Source organism: Mercenaria mercenaria, chromosome 2, assembly GCF_021730395.1.
Source record: "Mercenaria mercenaria strain notata chromosome 2, MADL_Memer_1, whole genome shotgun sequence".
NCBI classification, from domain to species: domain Eukaryota; kingdom Metazoa; phylum Mollusca; class Bivalvia; order Venerida; family Veneridae; genus Mercenaria; species Mercenaria mercenaria.
The window spans coordinates 32,484,145-32,512,047 of record NC_069362.1 but is presented as its reverse complement, the minus strand read 5'-3'; the positions used below and the strand labels follow the sequence as shown (position 1 = coordinate 32,512,047).

At 37.1% G+C, this 27,903-nt stretch overlaps 3 protein-coding genes and 1 non-coding gene across 6 annotated transcripts in view; 2 read left to right on the top strand and 2 right to left on the bottom strand.

The window, feature by feature from the left end:
• Positions 1 to 4: 4 nt before the first annotated feature.
• Positions 5 to 7,338, bottom strand: LOC123563654 (Ig-like V-type domain-containing protein FAM187A). Its single transcript, XM_045356574.2, has 4 exons — positions 6,751 to 7,338; positions 2,774 to 2,924; positions 1,397 to 1,480; positions 5 to 516 (listed from the first exon to the last, which is right to left on the bottom strand). Exons 1-4 carry the CDS (start codon positions 7,213 to 7,215, stop codon positions 5 to 7), a joined length of 1,212 nt encoding a protein of 403 aa, XP_045212509.2. The 5' UTR covers positions 7,216 to 7,338.
• On the top strand, positions 441 to 11,616 carry LOC128553214 (uncharacterized). 2 transcript variants are annotated; one of them, XM_053534345.1, is made up of 2 exons: positions 441 to 576; positions 8,059 to 11,616. In XM_053534345.1, exon 2 carries the CDS (start codon positions 9,432 to 9,434, stop codon positions 11,253 to 11,255), a length of 1,824 nt encoding a protein of 607 aa, XP_053390320.1. In that variant the 5' UTR covers positions 441 to 576; positions 8,059 to 9,431; the 3' UTR covers positions 11,256 to 11,616. The 2 variants fall into 2 exon arrangements, with proteins under 2 accessions (XP_053390320.1, XP_053390312.1); XM_053534337.1 differs by having other exon boundaries at positions 510 to 1,485.
• Positions 5,517 to 5,589, top strand: Trnak-cuu (transfer RNA lysine (anticodon CUU)). Its single transcript has one exon. It is a non-coding gene; the product is annotated as a tRNA-Lys (tRNA).
• A 1,907-nt stretch (positions 11,617 to 13,523) lies between the features above and the next one.
• The window catches only part of LOC123563653 (methionine aminopeptidase 1-like), a 44,740-nt gene continuing 30,360 nt past the window's right edge, over positions 13,524 to 27,903 (bottom strand). For both annotated transcript variants that reach the window (XM_045356572.2, XM_045356573.2), the window contains exons 9-13: positions 25,820 to 25,951; positions 23,652 to 23,757; positions 22,587 to 22,624; positions 20,235 to 20,300; positions 13,524 to 16,667 (exon numbers count right to left, since the gene is read on the bottom strand). In XM_045356572.2, coding sequence (XP_045212507.2) covers positions 16,501 to 16,667; positions 20,235 to 20,300; positions 22,587 to 22,624; positions 23,652 to 23,757; positions 25,820 to 25,951 — 509 coding nt within the window. In that variant the 3' untranslated portion in view covers positions 13,524 to 16,500. The remainder of the gene's footprint in view (positions 16,668 to 20,234; positions 20,301 to 22,586; positions 22,625 to 23,651; positions 23,758 to 25,819; positions 25,952 to 27,903) is intronic.

The window sequence follows — 27,903 nt, the reverse complement described above, 5'->3', positions numbered from 1 at the left end:
CCCTTTATCTTTTTCGTCTCTTTGGCTTTGCCAGGCACAGTTTGCACGCACAATATATCGGAAATGCTACAATGGTTAAAAACAGTCCACCATAGGTAATATAATGCTTTAAGTTTTCATTCATCGGTTTAAACGCAATGACTTTGAAGGCTGCTACATGACGCTGCCAAATCCAACAATTATAGGGGGCGCTGTCACGTATACGTAACTTCCGGATGTGCAAACGATTGAGTTTGTCAATGAAGACCCTTCCCTTCGTCTGACGCCGTATTGTAGCGGTATTTATAGGTCTGTCTCCTCTCTGCCACCTAACCTTTCCTTTCTCTGAGGTGGGACACGTCAATGTCACGTGAGTTCCTGACGCTTTATGCAAGACCTTCCTCTTCACCAAGGGAGGTAATTCAGGTTTTTTGCCGATAGGGTGATATCCGCCTTCAATAATTTCTACGACTTTGCCGTTCTTGTCTGTAACCTGTATTGGAGCTGGTGTAGACGGGCAAGCTTGGAAACATTCACCTAAAGTAAAGAACATATGAGAAGAATGAATCGCGTTGCTGAAAGGACATATTTAATCAGGTACTTGTGGATATTTTAATATTCCATTTTACCAAAGAGCTATACAAATAAATGTATTTTATACTTCTTTGATTTTACTATAATTGCGTACGCGGTAAAGTTTACACATGTACTTAACATGTAATTGGTCGAGCAAAAACAAACATATCTTGATATCACATGTTAATTATATTCTTCGAAATATACGTAGAAGTAATTATATAGTTTGTAAACCTGAAAAAAGGGATCCCGTGAATGAATAAAAAAACAACAACAAAAAAAAAAAAAAAAAAAAAAAAAAAAAAAACAGAAATACAAGTAATTGCTGCAATGCCTTTACGTAACGTGTTAAATAAAAAAAAATGTCGGGGTTTTAAAAATAAACTCAGTATTGTTAAACTGGCTCATAGAGAACATTCAATTTTATTATAAAAGAATTCCTCTTTAGCCGGTGCTTGCGAGCGTGAAGGGTGTTGCATAGTTCTTTACCTCTCGTGAACACAGTCAAACGGAACCTGTTATTACTAGATTCACAGATGTATGTATGTGTATGTCAACTAATATACTTAAAAATATTATTTAATATGGATGGATGCATGTATTAAACTAGATCTAATGTCTTCAATATGATTTAACAAACGTAAAGTCTTAATCCATGTCATTTCTTGCCTTACTTAATTTCCTCTCTTAAAGAACTTAGAAAATAGAAGCGTGTTCCATTTTATCCAAGGAAATATTTTGTCTGCCGTATGAGAGAGGTAGGTTCCATGCGTCGTTGATCTGCAATATGTCTTATTCTTAACATACATAGTATAAAAGCAATTCTCGTAAACTTTCTAACCTGCAATTATTTCACTTTTTCTTCCTTTGATTCCGGGCAGATGGGCTACTGGCCTTGACAATACCGTTGAGCGACAGGGAACACCTTGGGTAAGAAAACACCAAGATAATGGTGATTAATTATACTATATTTGCTACATAATTATAGTGATAACTTCAATATGTATTTTTTTTCGTTTGACTGCGCTACAAATGGGTCCGGATATGCAGCCGGTGGTATATAAACCCATATCGTGCTAAATACGATTGATTTTGCCTTTGCGACCAATGAAGACCATAACCAGCCTGCACATCCGTGCAGTCTAATCATGATCTGCACTGTTCGCCATTCAGTGAGTACAGTTTTGGTAAACACTCCTTTTAATAGTTAAAGGTACTGCAGATTCAAGGTTAAGACCGTATTGTACAAATTATACAATAAATAAAGCAGAACGAAACATGTACTTTCTTTGAACCACTCTTTTTTATTATTGTAGCGAATAGAGTGTTAAATTAACGTTGGTAAACCGAAATGACGTTATGCTTAATTAAACGACAAACAACAACACAGTTTTGATTAAGTTTAGAGCGTATCATTATGTTTTATCCGTAAAATAATTTATTTAAACTTGAAAAACAAGACCGCAAGGAAAAAAAGGCGAGACAATCAAGGTATTTTTTTTATAGAAATTTACATAAACAGTGTCTAATCAATGTACGAATTGTAATAGTACGAGAATGACATGTGGGATGCCAGAATATATTAATATATCACTGTTTGTAGTTGCAAATTGGAATATCCGGTTCGAGGGTTTAACTTGTATGGTGATAACGACGCTCTACCACTAAAACAGTTAACCGAGAGCTCGATATTCCTATCTGCAGCTACAATTATTCTTGCATACTCATACTTACTGTAGTTTCCAAATTCTAGAGTATATAAAACGGAACGAAATACTTTCGTTGAAGCACTCTTTCTTATAGTAGCGTATGTAAATATAACACTGGAAATTTGCCTCCGTACACAGAAATGACGTCACACGACGTTTTAAAGACGCACGGCATGTTCCTGTTAATTAATCAAGTTTTACCAATTTTGTGAATTTTCCGTTAAATGTTGTTTTTTTTTATCTTATTTTATTGATTATATCGGCATGGGTAAATTCTGGTTATGCAAGAAATATATTTATAAGTTGCGTCCAACAGATAGACATTGATTAAACTCAGTAAAAGTTGAAAAATGCGTGGACGTCTATGCTTTGTTCGAAGTACGGATAATTTAAAGAGATACAGAATGTAAATATTTGTGAAATCTTCAAATGTCATCTCAGAATATACAATAAGCAATGTAGAACATTTTACAACGCCCAAATATTTTAGTTAGGTCTACAGTACATACCATTTGGATATAAAGTCATGATGGGGACATCCACTGGAACAATAGGTTTGTCTGCGTCTATCTTCTGTACCATACATGTACCGAACTTGAGTCTCCGGCCCTTCTTGTCACACTGGTCACACTCACCCCACTCGGACCAATGAGTGAATACCTACACAGGAAACTAGACATTTCAGTTGTTCAGTGGCTCGGTAATGATACAGTAGACTAGTTAATGATGTCTTCTGACACAACATTTCTTTTAAATTCTACTTCTAATAACACTAGATTCTTTCAATATCACGTATCAAAATCATAAAAAAGCAACAACAAAACCATGTAGATCTAACAGTAAGAATATTTGTCCCCGGTGAAGAATTGAAAAATATTTTATGTAGTTAGCACGATGGCTTACAGTTTTACTTGTGACAGCGCCACTCCTGGAAATCTTGCTTTCGTGCTAGCTGAAATGTTACAATGATTGAATCTAACGATAACTAATGTCACAACTGGTGATATTTAAACTTTTTTGCCGAAAAATTACTCAAATATACAACGTAAAACGCGAATGAAAATCGCAAAAAGAAAAGAAAAAGAAATAACCGAAATATCTGAAAAATTAAAATTCCCTAAATTCGACTTCATTAGAATACTGCATAAGGTAAAACTGGGCAACTAGGACACTTGAAGAAACACTGTTGTGTAACATTATTGATATGTCACTGTATAATTTATGACATACATAAACTTTTACAAGAGCTTCACTGTAAATTAATAACACATCAGTGAAGTGTCAAAGTAACGCTGACTAGTTGGGTAACTGATGACATTTTAGTTGTATTAAAAGAAAGTGTATCACAGTCATATTCCTGTCCTAATTGAAAAAGAAGTCAAAGTTGAAAATATGGCTAAGTACTTTTGTGAAACAAAGGGCAGGCGCATAAAGAAGTCCATGGATTAGTTTTTTTACCTAAAAAAAACCATCATGATTTCGTTGAATAGAGCTAGATCTACATGTTTATTGTGTAAACCATATCAAATAAAATATTTTAAATTTAAATAGATCTAACCATATGTAATTTAGATATAAACTTAACATACGTGTAATACATTATCTACTTATACAGTACATGTGATTTCAACATGTACAGTAATTGAAACTGCCAAAATTTAAAACAGTCTTAGAATATAATTAATATATTCTAATATTTTTTACCACATGTTAACGGAACAAATAAAATTGTTTTTACAAAGAAATAAGGCACATATTTGCCCCTTTTTTTCGTACAGAAAGAATCGTAGTGCGGGGGAAGGGGGGGGGGGGGGGGGGGGGGGGGGTATGTGTCGGCGAAGCCCTAAGCCGGCATTAATATATGGGTTCGTCTGTGTGGACGTAAGGACAAAGTCTGCAAATGTAAATATCAAAGATATTTAATAATAAGTAAATGCATGTAATGCATAAACAGAACGTTGCATACAATGATCTAATGACAAGTGCAACAAAGCATTGCATTTCTTATTAAAACAATACAATGACTGACTAAAACAAGTAAACAACTCCAGACTAAGGTGACCCAAATCCGTGTATTGAACTAACGTAGAAAAATACCTAAATGTATAGCTGCCTTTATACATATGTATTTAATAATTAATAAGTGCTGCTATTTGATATTCTTATAACAGATAATCAAAAGGTTGAGATAATGTACTAACCTGCAAATGTAAATATCAAAGATATTTAATAATAAGTAAATGCATGTAATGCATGTAATGCATAAACAGAACGTTGCATACAATGATCTAATGACAAGTGCAACAAAGCATTGCATTTGTCACCTGAGCACAATAGGCAACGTCATGGGTGAATAGTTAATATAGGTTAGTAACTAACAGTATAGGACGGAATGGGATAACGGTACAGTGGGTAGGATTATAGTGGATAGGATTATAGGAATATGACTGAATAAGGTGCTATGTAGCATAAAAGAAAATGAAAAACACGGGTATGGTGGAAATAGTATATTTATATTTTACGGCCCGCTTGTAATTAAACACATTAAGCTTCAGCCCTATGACATACTCCTCCTGCTTAGGGAAAAAGGCTCCTGACTTTTCTGTACCTCTGTCTGGAATCTAAAATAAAATGTACTGTGAATAGATAAAATACTCTATAAGTCACTACATTACAATGGAAATAGAATGTACATAGAAATGGGCTACAAAGGTAGATAATCAACATCTACTGCTGTACACAACCTGAGGTAAGTTTAATGATGAACTGTATGCCCTGCATCATCATAAATGTTGCTGCTGCGGTAAAACAGTTGCTGGACGAGTGTAATTTCAATGTAATTGAAGTCGAGTTCCAGCAGGTAAGTATGAACCTATAAGGTAAGTATACTTCTCATTAATATCTAGAAATATTGCAGGAAACAATACACATCATGAAAAAGCAATCAGACAAATGTGACGCCAACATAATTGTTTCGTCAACGATCTCTGCATGTCTGTGTTTCAATCTGTAGAAAAATGAAAAGGTAAGTATAGGGTAAGTATCACCGAAGCAGTGAAAATAGATCATCAGAATGTATATGAATATTACATACTTCATATAAATACGTCATATATGTACAATCAACCAAAGGTTGGTAAGTACTCTACAAGAGCACAATACAAAGGAAACAGTCTAACAGGCCTATTCATACATCACACACTAATACTCTAAACATACTAATACACTAAACAGCAATCATACCCGGCATCAGCCCGGCTAGCTCAGTCGGTAGAGCACGAGAGTCTTAATCTCGGGGTCGTGGGTTCGAGCCCCACGTTGGGCGCCAATGTCGGCGTAGCCCTAAGCCGGCATTAATATATGGGTTCGTCTGTGTGGACGTAAGGACAAAGTCTGCAAATGTAAATATCAAAGATATTTAATAATAAGTAAATGCATGTAATGCATAAACAGAACGTTGCATACAATGATCTAATGACAAGTGCAACAAAGCATTGCATTTCTTATTAAAACAATACAATGACTGACTAAAACAAGTAAACAACTCCAGACTAAGGTGACCCAAATCCGTGTATTGAACTAACGTAGAAAAATACCTAAATGTATAGCTGCCTTTATACATATGTATTTAATAATTAATAAGTGCTGCTATTTGATATTCTTATAACAGATAATCAAAAGGTTGAGATAATGTACTAACCTGCAAATGTAAATATCAAAGATATTTAATAATAAGTAAATGCATGTAATGCATGTAATGCATAAACAGAACGTTGCATACAATGATCTAATGACAAGTGCAACAAAGCATTGCATTTGTCACCTGAGCACAATAGGCAACGTCATGGGTGAATAGTTAATATAGGTTAGTAACTAACAGTATAGGACGGAATGGGATAACGGTACAGTGGGTAGGATTATAGTGGATAGGATTATAGGAATATGACTGAATAAGGTGCTATGTAGCATAAAAGAAAATGAAAAACACGGGTATGGTGGAAATAGTATATTTATATTTTACGGCCCGCTTGTAATTAAACACATTAAGCTTCAGCCCTATGACATATGGACAAGATTGAGGAAGGCGGAGATCTAGTGTATTCTACAGTATACCTAAAATTGTATAGTCTGACCTTTATTTGATGTTTAGTAACAGCTAGAAACATGGAAAATCAATTTAGATCTACATGTATTCTTATATTTGAATGTCGGTTGGACCCTCTGCTTCAGCTGTCATAAATAGCTCTAACACTGATTATTTTAACCTATGTCTTAGGTAGAATTTTAGACTCTTGTGTTATACTCAAAAAAAAATAAAATAAAATAAGCAAGTCCAAGTATTTCTCAAATTCTTCGGGATTTTTTGTTAGGCCTACTGAATGCTTATTTAGGGGACGTAACCCATCTTCGCTTATTTACTGAAAAATGTGAAGTATTGTCCCACTTACCGTACCCCATTTTACTTTAAAGAAGAAAATTAACTTACTTCAAGATTATGATCAATCAGCTTTTGCGCCGGAAGTAGAGACTCTATATTTTTCTCAGAGACTGTACGCTGTGGTTCCCGGAATAGAACGTCGACTTGATAAATAATTTCAGAATCACCATCTTTCACACAGAAGTACTGACCCGCGTCACTGACGTCAACGTGTTTGATGATTAGCGTCATGTCTTTCTTCATTTTTATTCCCTTGGCCGAAGGATCTATATGCGTGGTTGATGCGTCTACGTTTCGAACTCGCTGCCAGAACAGACGGGCCTGTCCGGAATCTTGGTCCGGTCTCCGGCAAGAAGGACACTTTAGCTCGACTCTCTGTCCTTCTAGCGCAAGAACAGCCGTTATCGCTTCCTTTATACGATTTTCACGTTTATTCGCTTCCTCAATACATTTATAATATGTCTCAAACATTTCTCTTATCTCTTCCTTAGAATATTTCCAGTTTGCCTGCATGCGTTTGAAGCTACTAAGAGACAAAGATCGTCTGCTCCTCAACAGCAGAGTGTCGCTTGTGAAATTTTCTAATGATCTGCAATGCACAGATTCAAAGCAAATGAAGATTGCGAAGATAACGAATAAAAATAGGCTTTTTCCTAGCATTTTACCTGATATCAATTCCGTGCAACGCTCATGCGTGTAAATGACGTCAGTTCAAAAATGACGTCAACAACGGGTTTGCGCACGCAAAGTAAGCTTTCGACCCAAATGGTACACCATAGTTTCATCCATTCTAGGTGGATATTTCGTCAACTACATATGTAATGCTTTCAATCAACATTTACCTTACGTTAATTTGGCAAATAAGGATTCTGATTACATAGAACTACTGCTTTCCTATTTTTCACGAATTTTGCCGGTTAGTGCCTACTAAACTTCATGTTACAGATTTCTTAAGATAATGAAAACAATATCGGCCATCTCACTTCGCAGCATTTTGTGTGCGTGTAAATTTCAACATTACTTGACAACTCAATTGGAAAAATAATGCATCTTTTTATAACCCATTGAAGAATGAACCGTAATATGTAGGCCTAATCAATTAAAAAAAATTGTTTTCCACATCTTCCGTAACACAGGTTTTCCTTTATTTCTCTTTAATAGCAGTTCTATGCATTATAATTATATAACTGTACATGATAACATAACTTTTCAATTGGCTACTTTTAAGTCAGTAGACTTATTTTATATAACCGTAAATTTCAACTATTTTGGACACCAAAAAGTTTTGTTTTTAAGTTCATAGATCGTTTTAACACTTAAAGGATCTTTAACATAAGCAACAATTATTTTTTGCAGAATTTCGAAGAAAGAAAAACGGAACACAGGCTTGAATAACACACAAGGAGATCAGCGTTTCATGCCATAGAAGCGAAATTAGGCTATTTAATATATCTTAGAAAATTAAAAACTTCCCAACTGCCATCCACGGAGACCTTAGTAATAATGTATCACGGATCGATCTTGCAAAATAAAGCCGAAAAAATCTCCAACTATTAATATCTTCACCAGCTACATATAGCTGTGTTCTATTTGTCTTTCCACGCTATTAAACAGGATTTGCACATAGAAACAAAACAAAATATGAGTATTTCCTTGTTATAGTTGCGAGCTGACGGGGACATTCAGGGTTCCAACACTTGGGTGTTTATTATTTAAAATGTTTTGTGTAACATTGATACAGCAGTAAACACTGTTACAGTATATTGATATAACTTTGTGTAAATAAAGCAAAGTGTAAGTTGTTTATACAACTGCTTTTTAGAATTTCAAAATATACTTTAAAATCACTTAATAACTTCTAAAGCTCCCAAGATGACATAGCAATATCTTAAAAAAAAACTGACAATACATTTGAGCCGCATCATGAGAAATCCAACATAGTGCGTTTTGCGACCAACATGGACCAAGACCAGCCTGCGTATCCGCTTAGTCTGGGTAGGATCCATGCTGTTCGCTTTCAAAGCCTATTGCAATTAGAGAAACCGTTAGCGAACAACATGGATCCTGACCAGATTGCGCAGTTTTCTCATGGCGCGGCTCAGTAATGAAAATTCTCAGAGACACGTTTACAAAGTTCTGTTATTTATAACGTACTTTCTTCATAATCGAGAAACAAATTTAATTTGAATTGATAACGGACAATTCATTTATGAAATTTACTATCCTTTATGTATATTTGTGTGACATGAATAAAATGATGCCACCACATTACTTCTTCAAATTTTAAAATTCTGTTTATTTCAATATTATGTAAAAACGTAGCTTAAACAAACGTGCATGTAATGCAGTGTATTAAGATATGGCTGTTAGTTTGTTTACTGAGACCACTTAAATTGCATTTTTACTCCCCATTTAATGAAACATTCGCTCCTTAAAATATTCTGATTTAAATGCAAAAGACTGTTTTATTTATGTAAATTGCAAAAAACCTTTGACATGATGAATGTTGTATCTCCGCGTTATTTATCACTGAACTCGAACAAATGTTTCGCCTAATTGTTTCGGAAGATTTTAGCAATATATCAGAGTAAGATCAAAGTGGTTTTGTTGATCGTGTAGTTATCATTCTTATTTCACTTTTTACAACAGTAACAAGTTTGTAAGCCGACATATAAAATAAGGATCAGGAAATCCGGACAGTATTTATTGAAATTCGAATTCTGTTCAGAATGGAGTACATAATATTTTTTATTTTCGCAACTGCATGTAGTTTTCAAATGGTTGCTTCGAAACTTTTCACTTTTGAAGTGGAAAACTTTGCACCAAACGCAATGCGCATGCCCAGGTCAGGGGCATCTGGGAATTTTACAGTACTTTTTAAACACGGCGACTTCATTAATATAGATTTCTGTTTACGAGTATCGAGTAACGTTCTGTTAAAAAGCGCGATTTACTCTAACGACGGACCGTCCGACACAGTCCGAGTATCTTTAGATGAGCAATACATCGGAACGTTCAAAACCTCGGCGTTTAAAAATGGAGGGAAGGGGTGGAATAAGTTTAGGTCGTCCAGAGAATTTCCGGGGAAAAAGAAACTCGACATAGGAAGGCATATTCTGACAATTAAAGCATCACAGTCAGACCAGTGGGGATTGGAAATTGATTATATAATATTAGACATTGATGACAAATACTTAGAATATAAAGACATTCTGTGTAACCAGTATTGCTTCGACGTCAAATATGACGACGTTCCAAGAATTGATTCTGTTCCAAGCGGCAAGTTTGTGCAAAGATCGACATCGACGCAGTGTTCTGAGCAGGACAACATAAAAATCGATATATATCATGACAGGTCGACAAATTTTGAAATTATTGCTAATCTCCCAAAATACGTTTCCTACGCTAACAACAGAGAGCCAAATTACGACCATTGCGTATTAGCTTCCCCTTATTGGATATTTGGTAACCAGACGATATCCCCAAATACAGCAGACGTTCGCGAAGGTGATGCGACATTGGAATTTTCCGGTTCGTATTACAGAACAACAGCAACTGTGAGTTTCAACTTCAACAGGCTCACACCAACAAGAGAAACTGACGAAAGGCTCATTGATTCGGTACTGTTCGTGAAATTACGTAACATGCCGCGAGAAAATGTCATGGTCAAACCGGAATACTTGACGGAAGGTCGGTGGAAGACATTGCGTAACGTAGAATTCACTCCGTTTGACAATGAGCACACGTGGTCTATACCAGAAAGAACTTGGGATATTACTGGTGAAAACCAGATAAAATTACTTATAGAACCTGGTAAACAAGAAGTTATATTAGATACAGTAAAATTAGAACGACGGAACGGTAAAGACACTACTGTAGAACTCTATGCGGACCCTGATGTTGTGTTCGAGGGCGTCAGGCTTAGTTTCTGGCAGTACTGGCAGGATCAGCCGAATTCAATGACAGTCACTGTACAAGCCTTGGGCACGGCAGAGTATTTTAAAGTCGACAGCATCCGAGTGTATGTTAAAGTTCCTTGGACAGGCGCGTATTCTCAAGTTTTCGTTATGTTTCAAGATGGCAGGATACGACTTCAAGCAATGACACCTCACGGTTTAGATTATATCCCATATGGTGCTTCTGTCTACATAGGTCAGCCAAAATCTACAAGCTCGGAAAGGCCATACTCACCAATAGAAAGAGTTGATATAGATCCGAAGAGCAAACGAATGGCTCTGCGGTATGCTGACGGAAACACCGCTGTGTTTATCCTTCAAACGAGTTTCGCCGAAACTAAACTCATAGTGAAAAATGCAATGTTCAAGAGAAATCGAAAGGTGTTCCCGATCATGACATTTCAGTCTATGTGGATACATGACGGTAATGCAGACACAGATCACGTGACCATTAACGGGGATATATCCCGCCATATCACATCAAATTGGAGGGAATTGTATGGAATAACTGCCGTGTTCTTTAAAAAGTGTATTTCCCAGCACAATACACAGGCGCCGGATATAAAGATACATTTCCTGTCTGGTGTTGAGATATAGTGTGTACAGTCCTGTCCATGTATACTGTACATGGTGGAAAACAATATAGTTGCAGACAAAGGAAAACATATGTACGAAGAAATTTATTCTACATTCATTTCACATCCACCATCGATATGAAAGGTTTCTAAATCATTAGTCCTTTTGTCATATAGTATAAACGTAGTATTATCTCCTGATATTAATATATTGACTATTATATCTTGTTCTTTATTTATATAGTTACTGTTAGAATAGGTTCGCGCTCGGCTCACGATAAATCACCCGTAAAGCAATTTTATGCTAGATGGTGGTAGCAACTGTTAGATACGATTGTATATCATGTACGATTCACATTTAGCATTAAACATTCACTATTAGATGCATGTGTTTTACTCGGTCAAATATTGTATGTTGTTCCTATACAGAACGTCCAAAGTGATCCAACGTTCGTAAGCATTTATCCTGTAAGCTTGAAACACCTAGCCCTCAGGTCAATGAAAAACTACCCTTGACCTACTTTACAAAAAGTCACAGTCATCTTCACACTGCTGGCAAACATAAACAAGAAGGCCAATATGGCCCTAAGCCGCTCACCTGAGAAACGAACAATAACAGTGTAAACATTTTTTACCTAGTGATTTCATGGAGACAAATATTCTGACCAATTTTCATTAAGATTGGACCAAAAAACATGGCCTCTTGAGTGTAAACAAGCTTATTCTTTGATTTGACCTGGTGACCCAGTTTTTGACCCTATATGATCCAGATAAAAAATAATTCGATATTTCATGCAGACAAACATTCTGACCAAGTTTCATGCACATCAAATGAACAAGAGTGTAAACAAGCTTTTCTTTGATTTGACCGGGTGACCTAGTTTTTGACCCCATATGACCCAGTTTCGAACTTAGCCTAGGAATCACCACGATAAACAGTCTGATCAAGTTTCATGAAGATATGGTCATATATATCATAAATGTGGCCTCTAGGTTGTAAACAAGCTTTTCCTTTGATTTGACCAGACATGACCCAGTTTCGATCCAGGCCAAGAGATCATCAAGATAATCATTCTGTGCAAGTTTGTATCAAATCAAAGCATAAATGAAACCTCTATATGGCTGAAAGGGCCAAAATAAATTTTGTCCCTTTCAGGGGCAGTAACTCTAGAACTCATGAAGGAATCTAGCTGGTTTTCGAAAGGAACCGAGACCTTATTGTGACTTAAGTTGTGTGTAAGTGTAGTTAAAATCAAATATAAAATGTCACTTCTATCGTGTTCACAAGGTAAAAATTAACAAATTTTGGCTCTTTCAGGGGTCAATCAGGGGCCGTAACTCCGGAACCTATGATTGGATCTGACAGATTCATCATGGAATCCAAGATTTAGTGTTGTTGAAGATATTTTGCAAGTTTGCAAATCAAACCATAAATGAAGTCTCTATATGGCTGCAAAAGCCAAAATAGCAAATTCTGGCCCTTTAAGGGGCCATCTTAAAGGGGTCATAACTCTGGAACCCAAGATGGGATCTGGCCAGTTTTCGAAAGAAACCGAGATATTATGCCAATACAAGTTGTGTGCAAGTTCGATTAGAGTTGATTGCAAAATGTGGTCTCTATCATGTTCACAAGCCAAAAAATAGCAAATTTCGACCCTTTAAGGGGCCATAACTCTGTAACCCGTGATGGAATCTGGCCAGTTTTCAATAGAAATCGAGATATTATGCCAATACAAATTGTGTGCAAGTTTGATTAAATTGCGAAGGACGATGGAAGTCTGACAAAATGCGATCACAGGTGAGCTAGAAACTGAATTTCAAAAATCTGTAGCTCCTGGTCAAAGTTATTTTAGTAGGTTTTATCAAGTTTAATTGTTTTAGAACACATAATACATTACAAAAGCAAATTGGTTGTGCAACATTATAAACCACCTCTTTCTAGAACTTTTTAGCCTCCTCTTCAATATTTCCTCATGATATAACCTACTGATAAAACTAGCAATGGCTTAAAAAACTTGGGAGATTGGGTGGCTACAGCTCCATGCATACGGTTAATGATAAGCAACTGTTTTCAGTCTTGTTCCATGTCACCTTGAATTTCTTGATCTCGGTAAAGGTGACCAGCAGATCTGAACAGGCTTTAAAAGCGAACAGCATGGATCCTGACCAGACTGTGTGAATGCACAGGCTGGTCTGGATCCATGCTGGTCGCAAACCCACTATGTTGGTTTTCTCATGGCAAGGCTCATTATTCATTTATTAATCTGCACTTAAAAAAAGACAAGCTGCGTTTTTATATGAAATAATTTATTCAAAGATAGTTTACAAATCACATGCTATAATTATGACTGATGTTAATACATCTAACCAAACAAATGTAAGAACATAACAAAAATTATTCAGATAAAAATTATTCAGCAAAACAATGCTGAATGAAAGTGTTATGACTGGGTAACTGGTCTATTTTGAAATTTATCAATTTCTTTATGACATTCATTAAAAAAATCAGCAATAGTACATGGGATGAAAGTAAAATTGGAAAATCCTACTTTTAGTATATTCAACTGAATAAAAAGGGAAAATCTCACTTAAAATTAGTACATTCAACTGTTTTCATTCCTTTGAAAATCCGATTTGATTAACTTATATAGCTAATTAAAGACTCATCATTGAACGCATTACTAAGAAGGAGCTTTCATATTTTGTTTCAACTATATTTGCTAAAAAAGTAAAAAACCTTTAACAATGATTATGGAATATCTTTATAAACAAAACATCTTTTACTACCAATAGAGACTTCCAAAATAGGTAAAAACTGTGTTTTTGTCTTCTATAATTAAGTTAATGTAAAACCTATAGATAGCTTATTAACAGTTCCATATCAAACAGAAAAAATTTACTTCAACAACATGCTCTCGAGCAAAATCAAAACAACTGGACTATGAAAATGAAAGTTTGTTTTTATAACTTGGGGTTCAAAACACAAAGCACAAATGGCTGACCCTTTGGAGAACTTGAAAACAAGGAAACAGATGGCACTGGTGTACTTTAGAATAGCTACACCACTGGCGAGCCTGAGCAAGGCCACATCACTGTCCTGCCTTACCATAGCTACACCACTGTTATGCTTTAGCTAGCTACACCACTGACATGCTTTAGCATAGCTACACCACTGTAATGCTTTAACATAGCTACACCACTGACATGCTTCAGCATAGCAACATCAGTCATGCTTTAGCATAGCTACACCACGACCAGTGTAATACTTAAGCATTGTTAAACCACTGTTATGCTTTAGCACAGCTACACCACAGTCTTGCTTTAACATAGCTACAGCACTGTAACACATTAGCACAGCTACACCACTAGAGTGCCTTTGCACACCTACACCATGGGCATGCCTTAGCAACACCTTTGTTATGCCCTATTCTTTTTCTAAACAATTTCCGATAACATTTTTGAAACGTTTTTGTAGTTTATGGGACTCCCACACTGCACACAAAATGTTTGCTCATTTGAAGTACTGATAAGAGAACTTAATCTGTTTGAAGATATCAATAGTTTTACATAATTGAGCCGTGCCATGAGAAAACCAACATAGTGGGTTTGCGACCAGCATGGTTCCAGACCAGCCTGCGCATCCGCGCAGTCTGGTCATGATCCATGCTGTTCGCTAAAAGTTTCTCTAATTTCAATAGGCTTTGAAAGCGAACAGCATGGATCCTGACCAGATTGAGCGGATGCGCAGGCTGGTCTGGATCCATGCTGGTCACAAAGCCACTATGTGGTTTTACCATGGCATGGCTCATATTTTGTTTCCTTTACAAATTCTTGATGCATAAACTTTTATTAATACAGCACCATGGTAGAGTACTCTGTCTTCTTCATTTTGATATGCTTGAAGAGGAAAATAATGGATTACTACAAAAGTGATAAAATATTACACCATCGTCTTAAATCTATAACCCATTAGGCCTATCTTTTTTGCTACATCACTGATAATACATCATCATTTTTACTGAAGTCCAACATAGATCAAAAGAATTAACGATATTCTAAAGGTGGATATAAATAGAACTGAAATATGTAAAAGCCAATTTTTCACAGGATGATTATGTCTTTCTGAAATTTCAATACAAATGCAGTTATAAGGCTATAAATATGTAAACTTTATCTTTAGTTTAATACTTCTGTAACACTTTTTCTTAATGCAAATGTTGCTGATAAATCTGTCAATTTCACCTCATTTATATATCTCAGCATTAGTCGAAAGTTTGTATTTCATTCTAAATATTTCATTTTTTATTAGGTTTTGAGTCATATCATCATCAGGTTATATTATGTAGCAATTTTCCCATTTTTCATTGCGGAGGAACACCCCTGGATATTACTTCAGGTGGAGTAAGGCACCTGGATAGAATTACTGACCTTCAGTACAGCAGCATATACTCTTTTAAAAAACAATTCTACATCTCCACTAGGTTTTACATCCCCAAACACACAGTTGTAAAATAGGTGCAAGTTACTGGATGTCAGTCACCTAAGTGCACCACCATGGAAGCCTACAGACATTCTACTGAATACTTACAACCAAATAATCAAAAAGCATCTACCCGGCTCCTGATTTACGAAGTTCTTTGGTAGGCATTTTGAAATTCACACCGACACGATTTAAGTAACATAGCAATGGTGTAGGAAGATCACAGATGTCCATCTAAGCATCAGCATATGCAAGCACCATGGGAGAGCCACCCCACTACCAGAAGCCAGCTGGACAGATTCCTCACACGAGAGAAAAGGCAAATGCAGATTTAAAGGGCAAGTGGTAAGAAATAAACACCTTTCACCTCTTCCCATGGAGTTCCCTGCTTTGCAGCCGCAATGGTGTTACAATTAATCAAAGACTTACTATCTAGGTTACAGCATAACTAAGTTCAAATCACTAAATGAAAGCTTTGGAAGAACCTTCTTTAAGTTAAACATCCATTATGAGGAAGTTTGAACACTTGATACAAAGCAGGAAGTTTAAATTGAACTGCTACAGCAGACGCGTTCTTAGTACTGAATACATATTCTTGTTACATAGCAGGTTTTATTCAGAAAATCATACAATAAGATGTATTCTCTGGTAATATTCCTGAAGACTGACATTACAAAATATCTCTTTGGCACCATATGCCAGCTGATGAAACAGGTAACACATCAACGAAATCCATTCTCTTTCTAGATACTTCAACAAATTTTGGATCTATGTGAAAACAGAAGCATTATTTCAGGTCCATGAAATGAGGCTGACCATCTTTTTCCAATCTTCTAGTCAGTATTTCACAGCCAGTGTCTGTTACAAGCAGTGTATGTTCAAACTGAGCTGATCTTTTACCATCCTCTGTTACTGCAGTCCATTTATCAGGCCAAGTCTCATCCCTCCATGTTCCTAAACAAAATTGAAATACAGCTATCATGTGTGATTCATAACACCATAAAAGCATTGACTCAAAATGTTATAGTGGTAATAATACTCACTGATTTGACCTAAAACCTTTAAACTTGGTAGCATGATTTGGCTTATCACGTAGACAACCTTTCTGTAGGTCAAAGATCAAGGTCACAGTTGCCTGAACCTTGGAAACAGTTTCTGCTCACTAAAACTTGAGTACTACTTGACCTGGAACCTTCAAACATGAAAGCATGACTGTGTTTAAAAAGTAGATGACCCTATTTGTTTTCAGGTCAGTAGGTCAAAGGTCAAGGTTAGATGGACCTGAAAATTGAAAAATGTTTCCCCTAAATAACTTGAGAACTACTTGACATAGAACCTTAAAACTTGACAGTATGATTGGGCTTTTAAAGTAATGACCCCTACTGTTTGTGCGTGTGTGTGGTTGTGGGGGGAGGGAATAGGTCAAAGATCATGGTCACAGAAACCTGAACACTGAAAACTATTTCTGCATGGTAACTTGAGAATCACTTGGCAACTAGAAAATGCTTTTGTAAAAAAGCGCATGTCTCCCCCAATGCAAAGTCCTACAGGCAAGAAGTCAATAGGGGTCAGGAGCAAAAATCAAAGAGACACTGATGGTTGGCTGCAATAGAGATCATCTACTTGGCATGTCCAGTCATCCCCCTAAATTTCAACACTCTTGGCCTAGTGGTTCTCCAGTCACTGTTCAGGCTCCTGTGACCTTGACCTTTGATCAAGTGACCTCAAAATAAATAGGGGTCATCTACTCTGCATGTCCAATCATCCTATTAAGTTTCAACATTGTAGGTCAAGTGGTTCTCAAGTTATTTCCAAAAAATGATTTTACATGAACAGGCCACTGTGACTTTGACCTTTAACAGACTGACCCTAAAATCAATAGGGGTCATCTACTCTGCATGTTCAATCATCCTATAAAGTTTCAACATTCTGGGTCAAGTGGTTCTCAAGTTAATGATCAGAACTGGTTATCAATGTTCAGGCCCCTGTGACCTAGACCTTTCACGGAGTGGCCCCATAAACAATAGGGGTCATTTACTCTGCATGAACAATCATCCTATGAAGTTTCAACATTCTGGGTCGAGAGGTTCTCAAGTTATTGATTGGAAATGGTTTTCCATGTTCAGGCCCCTGTGGCCTTGACCTTTAACAGAGTGACCCTAAAATCGTTAGGGGTCATCTACTCTGCATGACCAATCATCCTATGAAGTTTCATCATTCTGGGTCAAGTGGTTCTCAAGTTACTGACCGGAAATGGTTTTCAATGTTCGGGCCCCTGTGACCTTGACCTTTCACAGAGTGACCCCATAATCGTTAGGGGTCATCTACTCTGCATGAACAATCATCCTATTAAGTTTCAACATTCTGGGTCAAGTGATTCTCAAGTTATTGACCGGAAATGGTTTTCAATGTTCAGGCCCCTGTGACCTTGACCTTTAATGGAGTGACCCCAAAATCGATAGGGGTCATCTACTTTGCATGTACAATCATCCTATGAAGTTTCAACATTCTGGGTCAAGTGGTTCTCTAGTTATTGACCGGAAATGGTTTTCAATGTTCAGGCCCCTGTGACCTTGACCTTTGACAGAGTGACCCCAAAATCAATAGGGGTCATCTACTCTTCATGACCAATCATCCTATGAAGTTTCAACATTCTGGGTCAAGTGGTTCTCTAGTTATTGATCGGAAATGGTTTTCAATGTTCAGGCCCCTGTGACCTTGACCTTTAACGGAGTGACCCCAAAATCGATAGGGGTCATCTACTTTGCATGTACAATCATCCTATGAAGTTTCAACATTCTGGGTCAAGTGGTTCTCTAGTTATAGATCGGAAATGGTTTTCAATGTTCAGGCCCCTGTGACCTTGACCTTTGACGGAGTGACCCCAAAAACAATAGGGGTCGTCTACTCCAGCAGCCCTACAACCCTATGAAGTTTGAAGGTTCTAGGTCAAATGGTTCTCCAGTTATTGCTCGGAAATGAAGTGTGACGTACGTACGGACGGACGGACGGACAGGGCAAAAACAATATGTCTCCTGGGGAGACATAAAAAACCTTCAAACTTAGCATGATTGGGCTTAACAAAGTAGAAGACCCCCATTGTTTTTGGAGAAAGCAAGTCAAAGGTCAAGTTCACAGGGGTCTGAACCTTGAATCCCATTCCCATTCAATCACTAGACAACCAATTGGCCAAGTATCTTCAAACTTCAAGGCTTACAAATGTGATGACCCTGTTTTATGTGTTAGTAGGTCAAAGGTCAAAGTCATAGTGATCATTGGACTGAAAATGGGACAGCCCATAACGGGGGGCATACATGTTTATCAACAAGAGTGGCAGACTGTCACAAAATACACCTGTCATAAAACTTGACCTAATTCAAGGGCCATAATCAAAGAGTATCTGGAGCAATTTTGCTGGTCATCAAACTTGGCCAAGATATTATGCCCACAAACATTGTCAGCATATTTGGTGAAGATCAGATGAAAACTGTTCGACTTAGAGAGCGGACAAGGCTAAATTCGCAGATTTCGAGTAATTCAAGGGCCACAATCCAAGAGTGCCTGGGGCCATTTGGCTGGTTATCGAACTTGGCTGAGATATTATGCCCACAAACATTATCTGCATGTTTGTGGAAGATTGAATGAAAACTGTTCGATTTAGAAAGCGGACATGGCTAAATTTGCAGTTTTTCAAGTAATTCAAGGGCCATAATCCAGGAGTGCCTAGGGCGATTTGGCTGGTTATTGAACTAGGCTGAGATAATATGCCTACAAACATTGTCACCAGGTTTGGTGAAGATCGGAAGAAAACTATTTTACTTAGAGAGTGGACAAGGCTAAATTCGCAATTTTTCGAGTAATTCAAGGGCCATAATCCAGGAGTGCCTTGGGCGCTTTGGATGGTTATCAAACTTGAAAGAGACATTATGCCCACAAACATTGTCACCAAGTTTGGTGAAGATCGGAAGAAAACTGTTTGACTTAGAAGGCGGACGAGGCTAAGTTTGCAGATTTTGCATAATTCAAGGGCCATAACCCAAGAGTGCCTACGGCGATTATGCTGGTTATAGAACCTGACCGAGATATTATGCTCACAAATGTTGTCACCAAGTTTGGTGAAGATCAAATGAAAACTGTTCGACTTAAGAGAGCAGACATGCTTTTGGACGTCGACTGTCTGCCACGGTGTTCACATAATACCCCTCGCTCTTTCAGAGACGGGCATATAAAAAGCTTTTGTAACTCATACTATCAGAGTTTTTCTTTTGTAAACTTTAAGACAGACAGGATACTCAATAGTCATCTCTTTGTAAGCTAAAGTCTTATTCAGTTATGCACCTTTGAAATACATTTCTTGATTGTAAGCTTTTTAATGATATACACTGACTTGGTTTCAAACAATACGTCTTCAACATCCATACAGGTAGTATTTCCAATGACTTCTCAAATATTTTCTTTTACTTTTTCAAGTGTTTTTAAAAATGTTTTATATGCTGTCATTATAATACTAAACATTCTTACCTTCATTGATCATAGGTTCTATAGTGAAACAATGACCTGGTTTCATCACACCAATTGCTTTATTTTCTGTAAACAAAATGTATCAAAATTCATAGAATAAAGTCTTTATTATTCTTCAACAAAGTTAAACGCTTTCATTTGGATCAATTTTTCTATATTCCTTAGCAGCCAAACTTTTTCTTGCTTCTAATACATCATTACATGTAAATATCTGTACTATAATTAGTTATAATTCTATCACAGTAAGGCTTAAAAAAACTGTTTGTTTCCGGTATCCAGACCTACCCTAAATTTTTGGCCTAACCATAAATGTTTAGAGAATATTTTTTTCAACTTTTTAACAAAAAGTTGCAAAACTGCACTTCTTATGCTTTAAACATGGTCAGTGATGTTAGAAATCAACTTACTGATGTTTTAAAGGCATAACCTCCTTTTTTGTATTCATTTTTGACACAAAAAAATAATCCGAAAAGTCTCACTTAATAAAATCAAGAGGCCAAAATGGGCCTAAGTCGCTCACCTGAGGCAGACATTGACCTAGTTAGATCTTGCTTGTGACAAAGTATTAAATTTAAAAAAGAATTTGAAAAATTAAAAACAAATTTAAATTAAAAGACTTTTAATGGTATTTCTCTTTTTAGCTCTAGTGGCCCCTAAAAGGGGCCAAGTGCACCCATTTGAATAAACTTGGGAGAGGACCATACAATTATGCTATATACTAAGTTTGATGAAGATCCATCAAGCAGTTCATGATAAGAAGTTGTTTAAAAGGTATTTCTATTTTTAGCTCTAGTGGCCACTAAAAGGGGCGAAGTGCCCCCATTTGAACAAGTTCGGGAAAGGACATATATAATGTTGCTACAGACAAAGTTTGATGAAGATCCATCAAGCAGTGCATGGTAAGAATTTGTTTAAAGGTATTTCTATTTTAAGCTCTAGCGGCCCCTAAAAGGTGCCAAGTGCCCCCAATTTGAACAAAATTGGGGGAGGACAATATAATGATGCTACAGAATAAGTCTGATGAAAATCCATCAAGCGGTTCATAAGAAGAAGTCATTTAAAGGTATTTCTTTTTTAGCCCTAGTGGCCCCTAAAAGGGGTGAAGTGCCCCCATTTGAACAAGTTTGGGAAAGGACATATAATGATGCTACAGACCAAGTTTGATGAAAATCCATCAAGTGGTTCATGAGAATAAATTGTTTAAAGGTATTTCTATTATTGGCCCTAGCAGCCCCTAAAAGGGGCCAAGTGCCCCCACTTGAACAAATTGGAGAGGACAGTATAATGATGCTACAGACCAAGTTTGATGAAGATCTATCAAGTGGTTCATGAGAAGAAGTCATTTAAAAGTATTTCTATTTATAGCTCTAGTGGCCCTAAAAAGGGGCCAAGTGCCTCTTGCAGAGGACCATATAATGATGCCACAGACCAAGTTTGATGAATATCCATCTAGCGGTTCATGAGAAGAAGTTGTTTAAAGGTATTTCTATTTTTAGCTCTAGCAACCCCTAAAAGGGGCCAAGTGCCATCATTTGAACAAATTTCAGAGAGGACCATATAACGATGCTACAGACCAAGTTTGATGAAGATCCATCAAGCGGTTCATGAGAAGAAGTTGTTTAAAGGTATTTGTATTTTTAGCTCTAGCAGCCCCTAAAAGGGGACAAGTGCCCCCATTTGAACAAACTTGATGGAGGACCTCACCAGGATGCTATAGACCAAATTTGGTGTTATTCTGACCCCATACTAATCGATTACCCTGAACCTTTGGTTCAGGTGAGCTAAAAAATTCCGACCTATCTACCCTAATTTTTTTTAGCATGTTACCGGAAACAAAGAATTTTTCTTAAGGCCTAATGTGTAGAATTAAAATATCTAAAACTATCTTTGAACAAGTAATTTTCATATCATTAACTATCTTATCTCCCCTGCAAATCAAAATTAACATCATCTGTACACGGACAAGTACTGGCTATAATAAAACATCTATGTTCATTATTAAACTCAATTTTCGCAATGTGACAGAAAAATCTAATATTCAAAACAACTGGCATAACAATTTGCACTCCCTTTTTTCTGATGAATGCTGTAATAAGTTTGAACAAGACATGAATTTACAAATTTGCACTTTTATCATGAAACTGCTTGACTTAATACGACTTGTAATCTCCTATTCTTTGTAGAAATATAATCTCAATAAATACTGATTTCAAATACTTGACATAAGTAATCCATTTTAGACTTGATCATAATTTCCATGATTTATTTCATATCAAAAGTCTGCTGAACTAGATTTGGTATCAATGATAACAGAACAACATACAAAAAACTTCTATACTACATTATACTTACTGGCATAGTGTGGTACACTCGGAGCTGTGTGAAACAACCTGTAAAAATGGAAAGAAACTGAAGTTGTTTGTAAAACGTATAAACCCCTCATGATGACCTGTCAAAGGCAAATAGCTATTTTATATTGAAGTTATGACCATGACAAAATGAATCTAATGACTACATGCAATCATGCTATTAAGACTGGCAACTGTTTACTTATTTGGTGGAAACTGTTTTCAGTCTTGCGGTCAATGAGCTTGACCCTTGAACCCTCAAAACAACCAGGGTTATCCTATGAAGTTTCACAAATGTAGACCAAAGTGTTCTTTTGTTACTGAGCAGAAACTATTTTAATTTTCGATCTCACTTTGACTTTGACCACTGACATACTGACCCCAAAAAACAACAGGGGTCATCTACCTACCACAGGTAGACATCCTATGAAGTTTGACATATGTGAAACTAAGCAACCTCTAGTTATTGATCTTAAAAGATCTACTGATGGAATAAACAAAGCCATATACTCCCTTACTTTGAAGATGATCTTAGAAACTTGATCATCTTTTGATGGAATACATATACATATAAAAAAGTTTTATCAATGAAGGTGATTAATATTCCCAATAGGTACTTTAATACAGCGATGGCAACATGTTGTGATCATGACATTTTTCCGCCAAGGGTGACCTTGACCTTAGACCTTATGACCTGGATCTTGCTATCTGCAGGTCACAAAGCTGATGATAGTATTACAACAATCTTGCCAGTTGTTTAGAAGTTGTAGAAACAACATGAATTTAAGCTTTTTGATAATTAACCTCCAAGTGTGATCTTCACTTTAGACTTAATGACCTGAACTCATACTTTGATGACAGTGAATATTAAGTAGTAGTTATCTGAAAATAATTTGAACTGTCTGGATATATGCCTAACTAAAGATGGACAGACAGCTCTGTAAACATAAACTTCAATTTTACTTTGTACCTTAGTGTAAAATTAGCTAGTGGAAAAACAAGCTCATGTAAAGAAACTTAGACAGTTCAATGCTAACTATGCAAGTTCATAGTAAAGCAGAACACTTACTGATGAATTCCATGTCCACAATAACTTCTGACTACTGAGAAACCGTGAGCTTGTGCATGTTTCTGTATCACGCCTCCAATATCCCTGTATCTCACACCTGGTTTTACTGTAATACAAACTTGATAAGGTTGGATCACATCACAGAAATTATACATAAAAAGTGTAGCACAAGACAATTTGAGCCATGCTACGAGAAAACCAACATAGTGGCTTTGCGACCAGCATGGATCCAGACCAGCCTGCCCATCCGCGCAGTCTGGTCAGGATCCATGCTGTTCGCTTTCAAAGCCTACTGCAATTAGAGAAACCATCAGTGAACAGCATGGATTCTGACCAGACTGTGCAGATGCACAGGCTGGACTGGATCCATGCTGGTCACAAACCCACTCTGTTGGTTTTCTCATGGCACGGCTCATTTCCCAATGGTCCCTCACTGGGAGGGGTATTTGTCTGTTTTCTGCCATATGAACCAGATTATCTATAACTTTATTGCAATATATTTGAAGAACCTGCATATTATTCTCAAAAAAATTAAACATCTGTAACTGAAGTTCATGAAAAAATTCATCACAGAATCTTTCTGGATTATTAAATTTTGTTGCCACAGCAGCAACAAGATAAAGAGATGTGCAAATTCCCCACATTGTATATTCTCTATATTGTCAACTACCCATGCATCAAGATTCATGAAAAAATTCCCTGTTCTTTCTTAGCTATGACTTGGTCCCACTTTGCACTTTCTGGTCATACTGCCACTATACATGTATTGCGTTTTATAAAAGAATATCTTGTTCACTTTATGTGATTTGCAGACGACAGTTCAAGGTGGGGTGTTTTGCTTCTTTATATGTCAGTTATAAAAAGGATTTAGTACAAGGCAGTCTGAAAGACAGCTAAATCCCCCGCCACTGCTATGGATAGTGAAAGGGTAAACCTTTGATTTTAGCTGTGACCTTGACCTTGAACTGACATGGCTGACTCATGAATTCTGCACAACGTCTTGATGAGGTGATTATTTGACCCAAGTTTCATGAAAATCCTTCAAGGGGTTTAGGAGATACAGAGCTGAAACCTTTGACCTTCAGTTGTGACCTTGACCTTGAGTTGACATGGCTGACTCATGAGTTCTTGATGAGGTGATCATTTGACCCAAGTTAAATGAAAATCCTTCAAGGGGTTTAGGAGATACAGAGTGGACACAAAATGGAAGGCTCAAACCTTCGACCCTTAGTTGTGACCTTGACCTTGAGCTGGCATAGTTGACTCATAATTTTTGCACATCGTTTTGATGAGATAATCATTTTACCCAAGTTTTATAAAATTCCTTCAAGGGGTTTAGGAGATATAGAGCGGACACGAAATGGAAGGCTCAAACCTTTGACCTTCAGTTGTGACCTTGACCTTCAGCCGACATGGCTGACTCATAAGTTCTGCAAATTGCCTTGATGAGGTGATCATTTGACCCAAGTTTGATGAAAATCCTTCAAGGAGTTTAGGACATATAGAGCGGACACAAAATGGAAGGCTCAAACCTTTGACCCTAAGTTGTGACCTTGACCTTGAGCAGCATGACTGACTCATGGGTTCTGCACATCGTCTTGATGAGGTGATCATTTGACCCAAGTTTCATGAAAATCCTTCAAGGAGTTTAGTAGATATAGAGCAGACACAAAATGGAAGGCTCAAAACCTTTGACCCTAAGTTGTGACCTTGACCTTGAGCCGGCATGGCTGACTCATGGGTTCTGCACATCGTCTTGATGAGGTGATCATTTGACCCAAGTTTTATAAAATTCCTTCAAGGGGTTTATGAGATATAGAGCGGACACAAAATGGCAGACTCAAACATTTGACCTTGAGTGGTGACCTTGACCTTGAACTGACAAGGCTGACTCATGGGTTCTGCACATCGTCTTGATGAGGTGATCATTTGACCCAAGTTTCATGAAAATCCTTCAAGGGGTTTAGGAGATATGGACCGGACACGATTTTGTTACGGACGGAAGGACGGACAGACGGAAGGACGGAAAGACGGAAGGACGCAGACCATTCCTATAATCCCTCCGCCATGGCGGGGGATTAAAAATCAAATAACACAGTTTAAATATATCTTAAACTACTTTCAATCTCATTATCTACTGTGCAATGTGTCCAATGTCTCCTTCTTACCTTCTTTAATTGCAAGATCTAGACATTCCCATGTTGTTTTAACTAACTTCTTGTACTTTTCATCGACATTACCAACGAAAAATGTCTCATTTAAATCTCCATGGTAACCTTTATAGTATACTGATATATCCACTGAAAAAAAGATAATGCAATATTCAACAGACAAAGATACTGCCAGTTAGTGCAAAATTCAATAGTCAAGACAGAGAACCGGTAAGTGCAACATTCATTAGTCAACACAGAGAACCAGTAAGTACAACATCCACTAGTCAAGACAGAGAACCAGTAAGTACAACATCCACTAGTCAAGACAGAGAACCAGTAAGTACAACATCCACTAGTCAAGACAGAGAACCAGTAAGCACAACATCCACTAGTCAAGACAGAGAACCAGTAAGTACAACATTCACTAGTCAAGACAGAGAACCAGTAAGTACAACATCCACTAGTCAAGACAGAGAACCAGTAAGCACAACATTCAATAGTCAAGACAGAGAACCAGTAAGCACAACATTCAATAGTCAAGACAGAGAACCAGTAAGTACAACATTCACTAGTCAAGACAGAGAACCAGTAAGTACAACATTCACTAGTCAAGACAGAGAACCAGTAAGTACAACATCCACTAGTCAAGACAGAGAACCAGTAAGTACAACATCCACTAGTCAAGACAGAGAACCAGTAAGTACAACATTCACTAGTCAAGACAGAGAACCAGTAAGTACAACATTCAATAGTCAAGACAGAGAACCAGTAAGTACAACATTCACTAGTCAAGACAGAGAACCAGTAGGTACAAAATTCAAAAGTCAAGACAGAGAACCAGTAGGTACAAAATTTAATAGTCAAGACAGAGAACCAGTAAGTTCAACTTTCACTAGTCAAGACAGAGAACCAGTAAGTACAACATTCAATAGTCAAGACAGAGAACCAGTAGGTACAAAATTCAATAAAGACAGAGAACCAGTAAGTACAAAATCCACTAGTCAAGACAGAGAACCAGTAGGTACAAAATTCAATAGTCAAGACAGAGAACCAGTACATACAACATTCACTAGTCAAGACAGAGAACCAGTAAGTATAACATCCACTAGTCAAGACAGAGAACCAGTAGGTACATAATTCAATAAAGACAGAGAACCAGTAAGTACAAAATCCACTCGTCAAGACAGAGAACCAGTACATACAACATTCACTAGTCAAGACATAGAACCAGTAAGTACAAAATTCAATAGTCAAGACAGAGAACCAGTAAGTACAACATCCACTAGTCAAGACAGAGAACCAGTAGGTACAAAATTCAATAGTCAAGACAGGGAATCAGTAAGTACAACATTCACTAGACAAGACAGAGAACCAGTAAGTACACCACTGACTAGTCAAGAAAGAGAACCAATAGGTACAGAATTCAATCGTCAAGACAGAGAACCAGTAAGTACAACAATCAATAGTCCAGACAAAATCTCAGCTTGGAGATTTTGTAAATTACCTAATTCATCAAGCTGAATTAAGCATAACAAGAGCTGTCTCCGTAGGATGACACATGCCCCCAATGGCACTTTGAATGAATAGTTATGGCCGATGTTAGAGTTTAGGACCTTTGACCTACGGAGCTGGGTCTTGCGCGCGACACATTGTCTTACTGTGTCACAAGTTCATGCATAGTTATTTTAAAATCCATGCATGAATGACAAAGATATGGACGGGGCATGCCCATCAATGCACTATCATGAAAAATGATCTTTAACGTCTAAGTGTGACCTTGAACTTTGAGCTACGGACCTGGATCTTGCATATGACATGTCGTCCTACTGTGTTACACATTCATGCCAAGTTATTTGAAAATCCATCCATCGATGACAAAGATATGGACTGGACACGCCCATCAATGCACTATCCTTTAACGTCTAAGTGTGACCTTGACCTTTGAGCTACGGACCTGGGTCTTGCGCACTGCATGTCGTCTTACTGTGGTACACATTCATGCCAAGTTATTTGAAAATCCATCCATCGATGACAAAAATATGGACCGGACACGCCCATCAATGCACTATCCTTTAACGTCTAAGTGTGACCTTGACCTT

Coding starts and splice junctions, on each gene's coding strand:
- LOC128553214 (XM_053534345.1), top strand. CDS start 9,432: ATGGAGTACATAATATTTTTTATTTTCGCAACTGCATGTAGTTTTCAA.
- LOC123563654 (XM_045356574.2), bottom strand. CDS start 7,215: ATGCAGGCAAACTGGAAATATTCTAAGGAAGAGATAAGAGAAATGTTT. Junction 1,481..2,773: donor CATGACTTTATATCCAAATG/GTATGTACTGTA, acceptor TTCTTACCCAAG/GTGTTCCCTGTCGCTCAACG. Junction 517..1,396: donor AAAAAGTGAAATAATTGCAG/GTTAGAAAGTTT, acceptor TCTTTACTTTAG/GTGAATGTTTCCAAGCTTGC.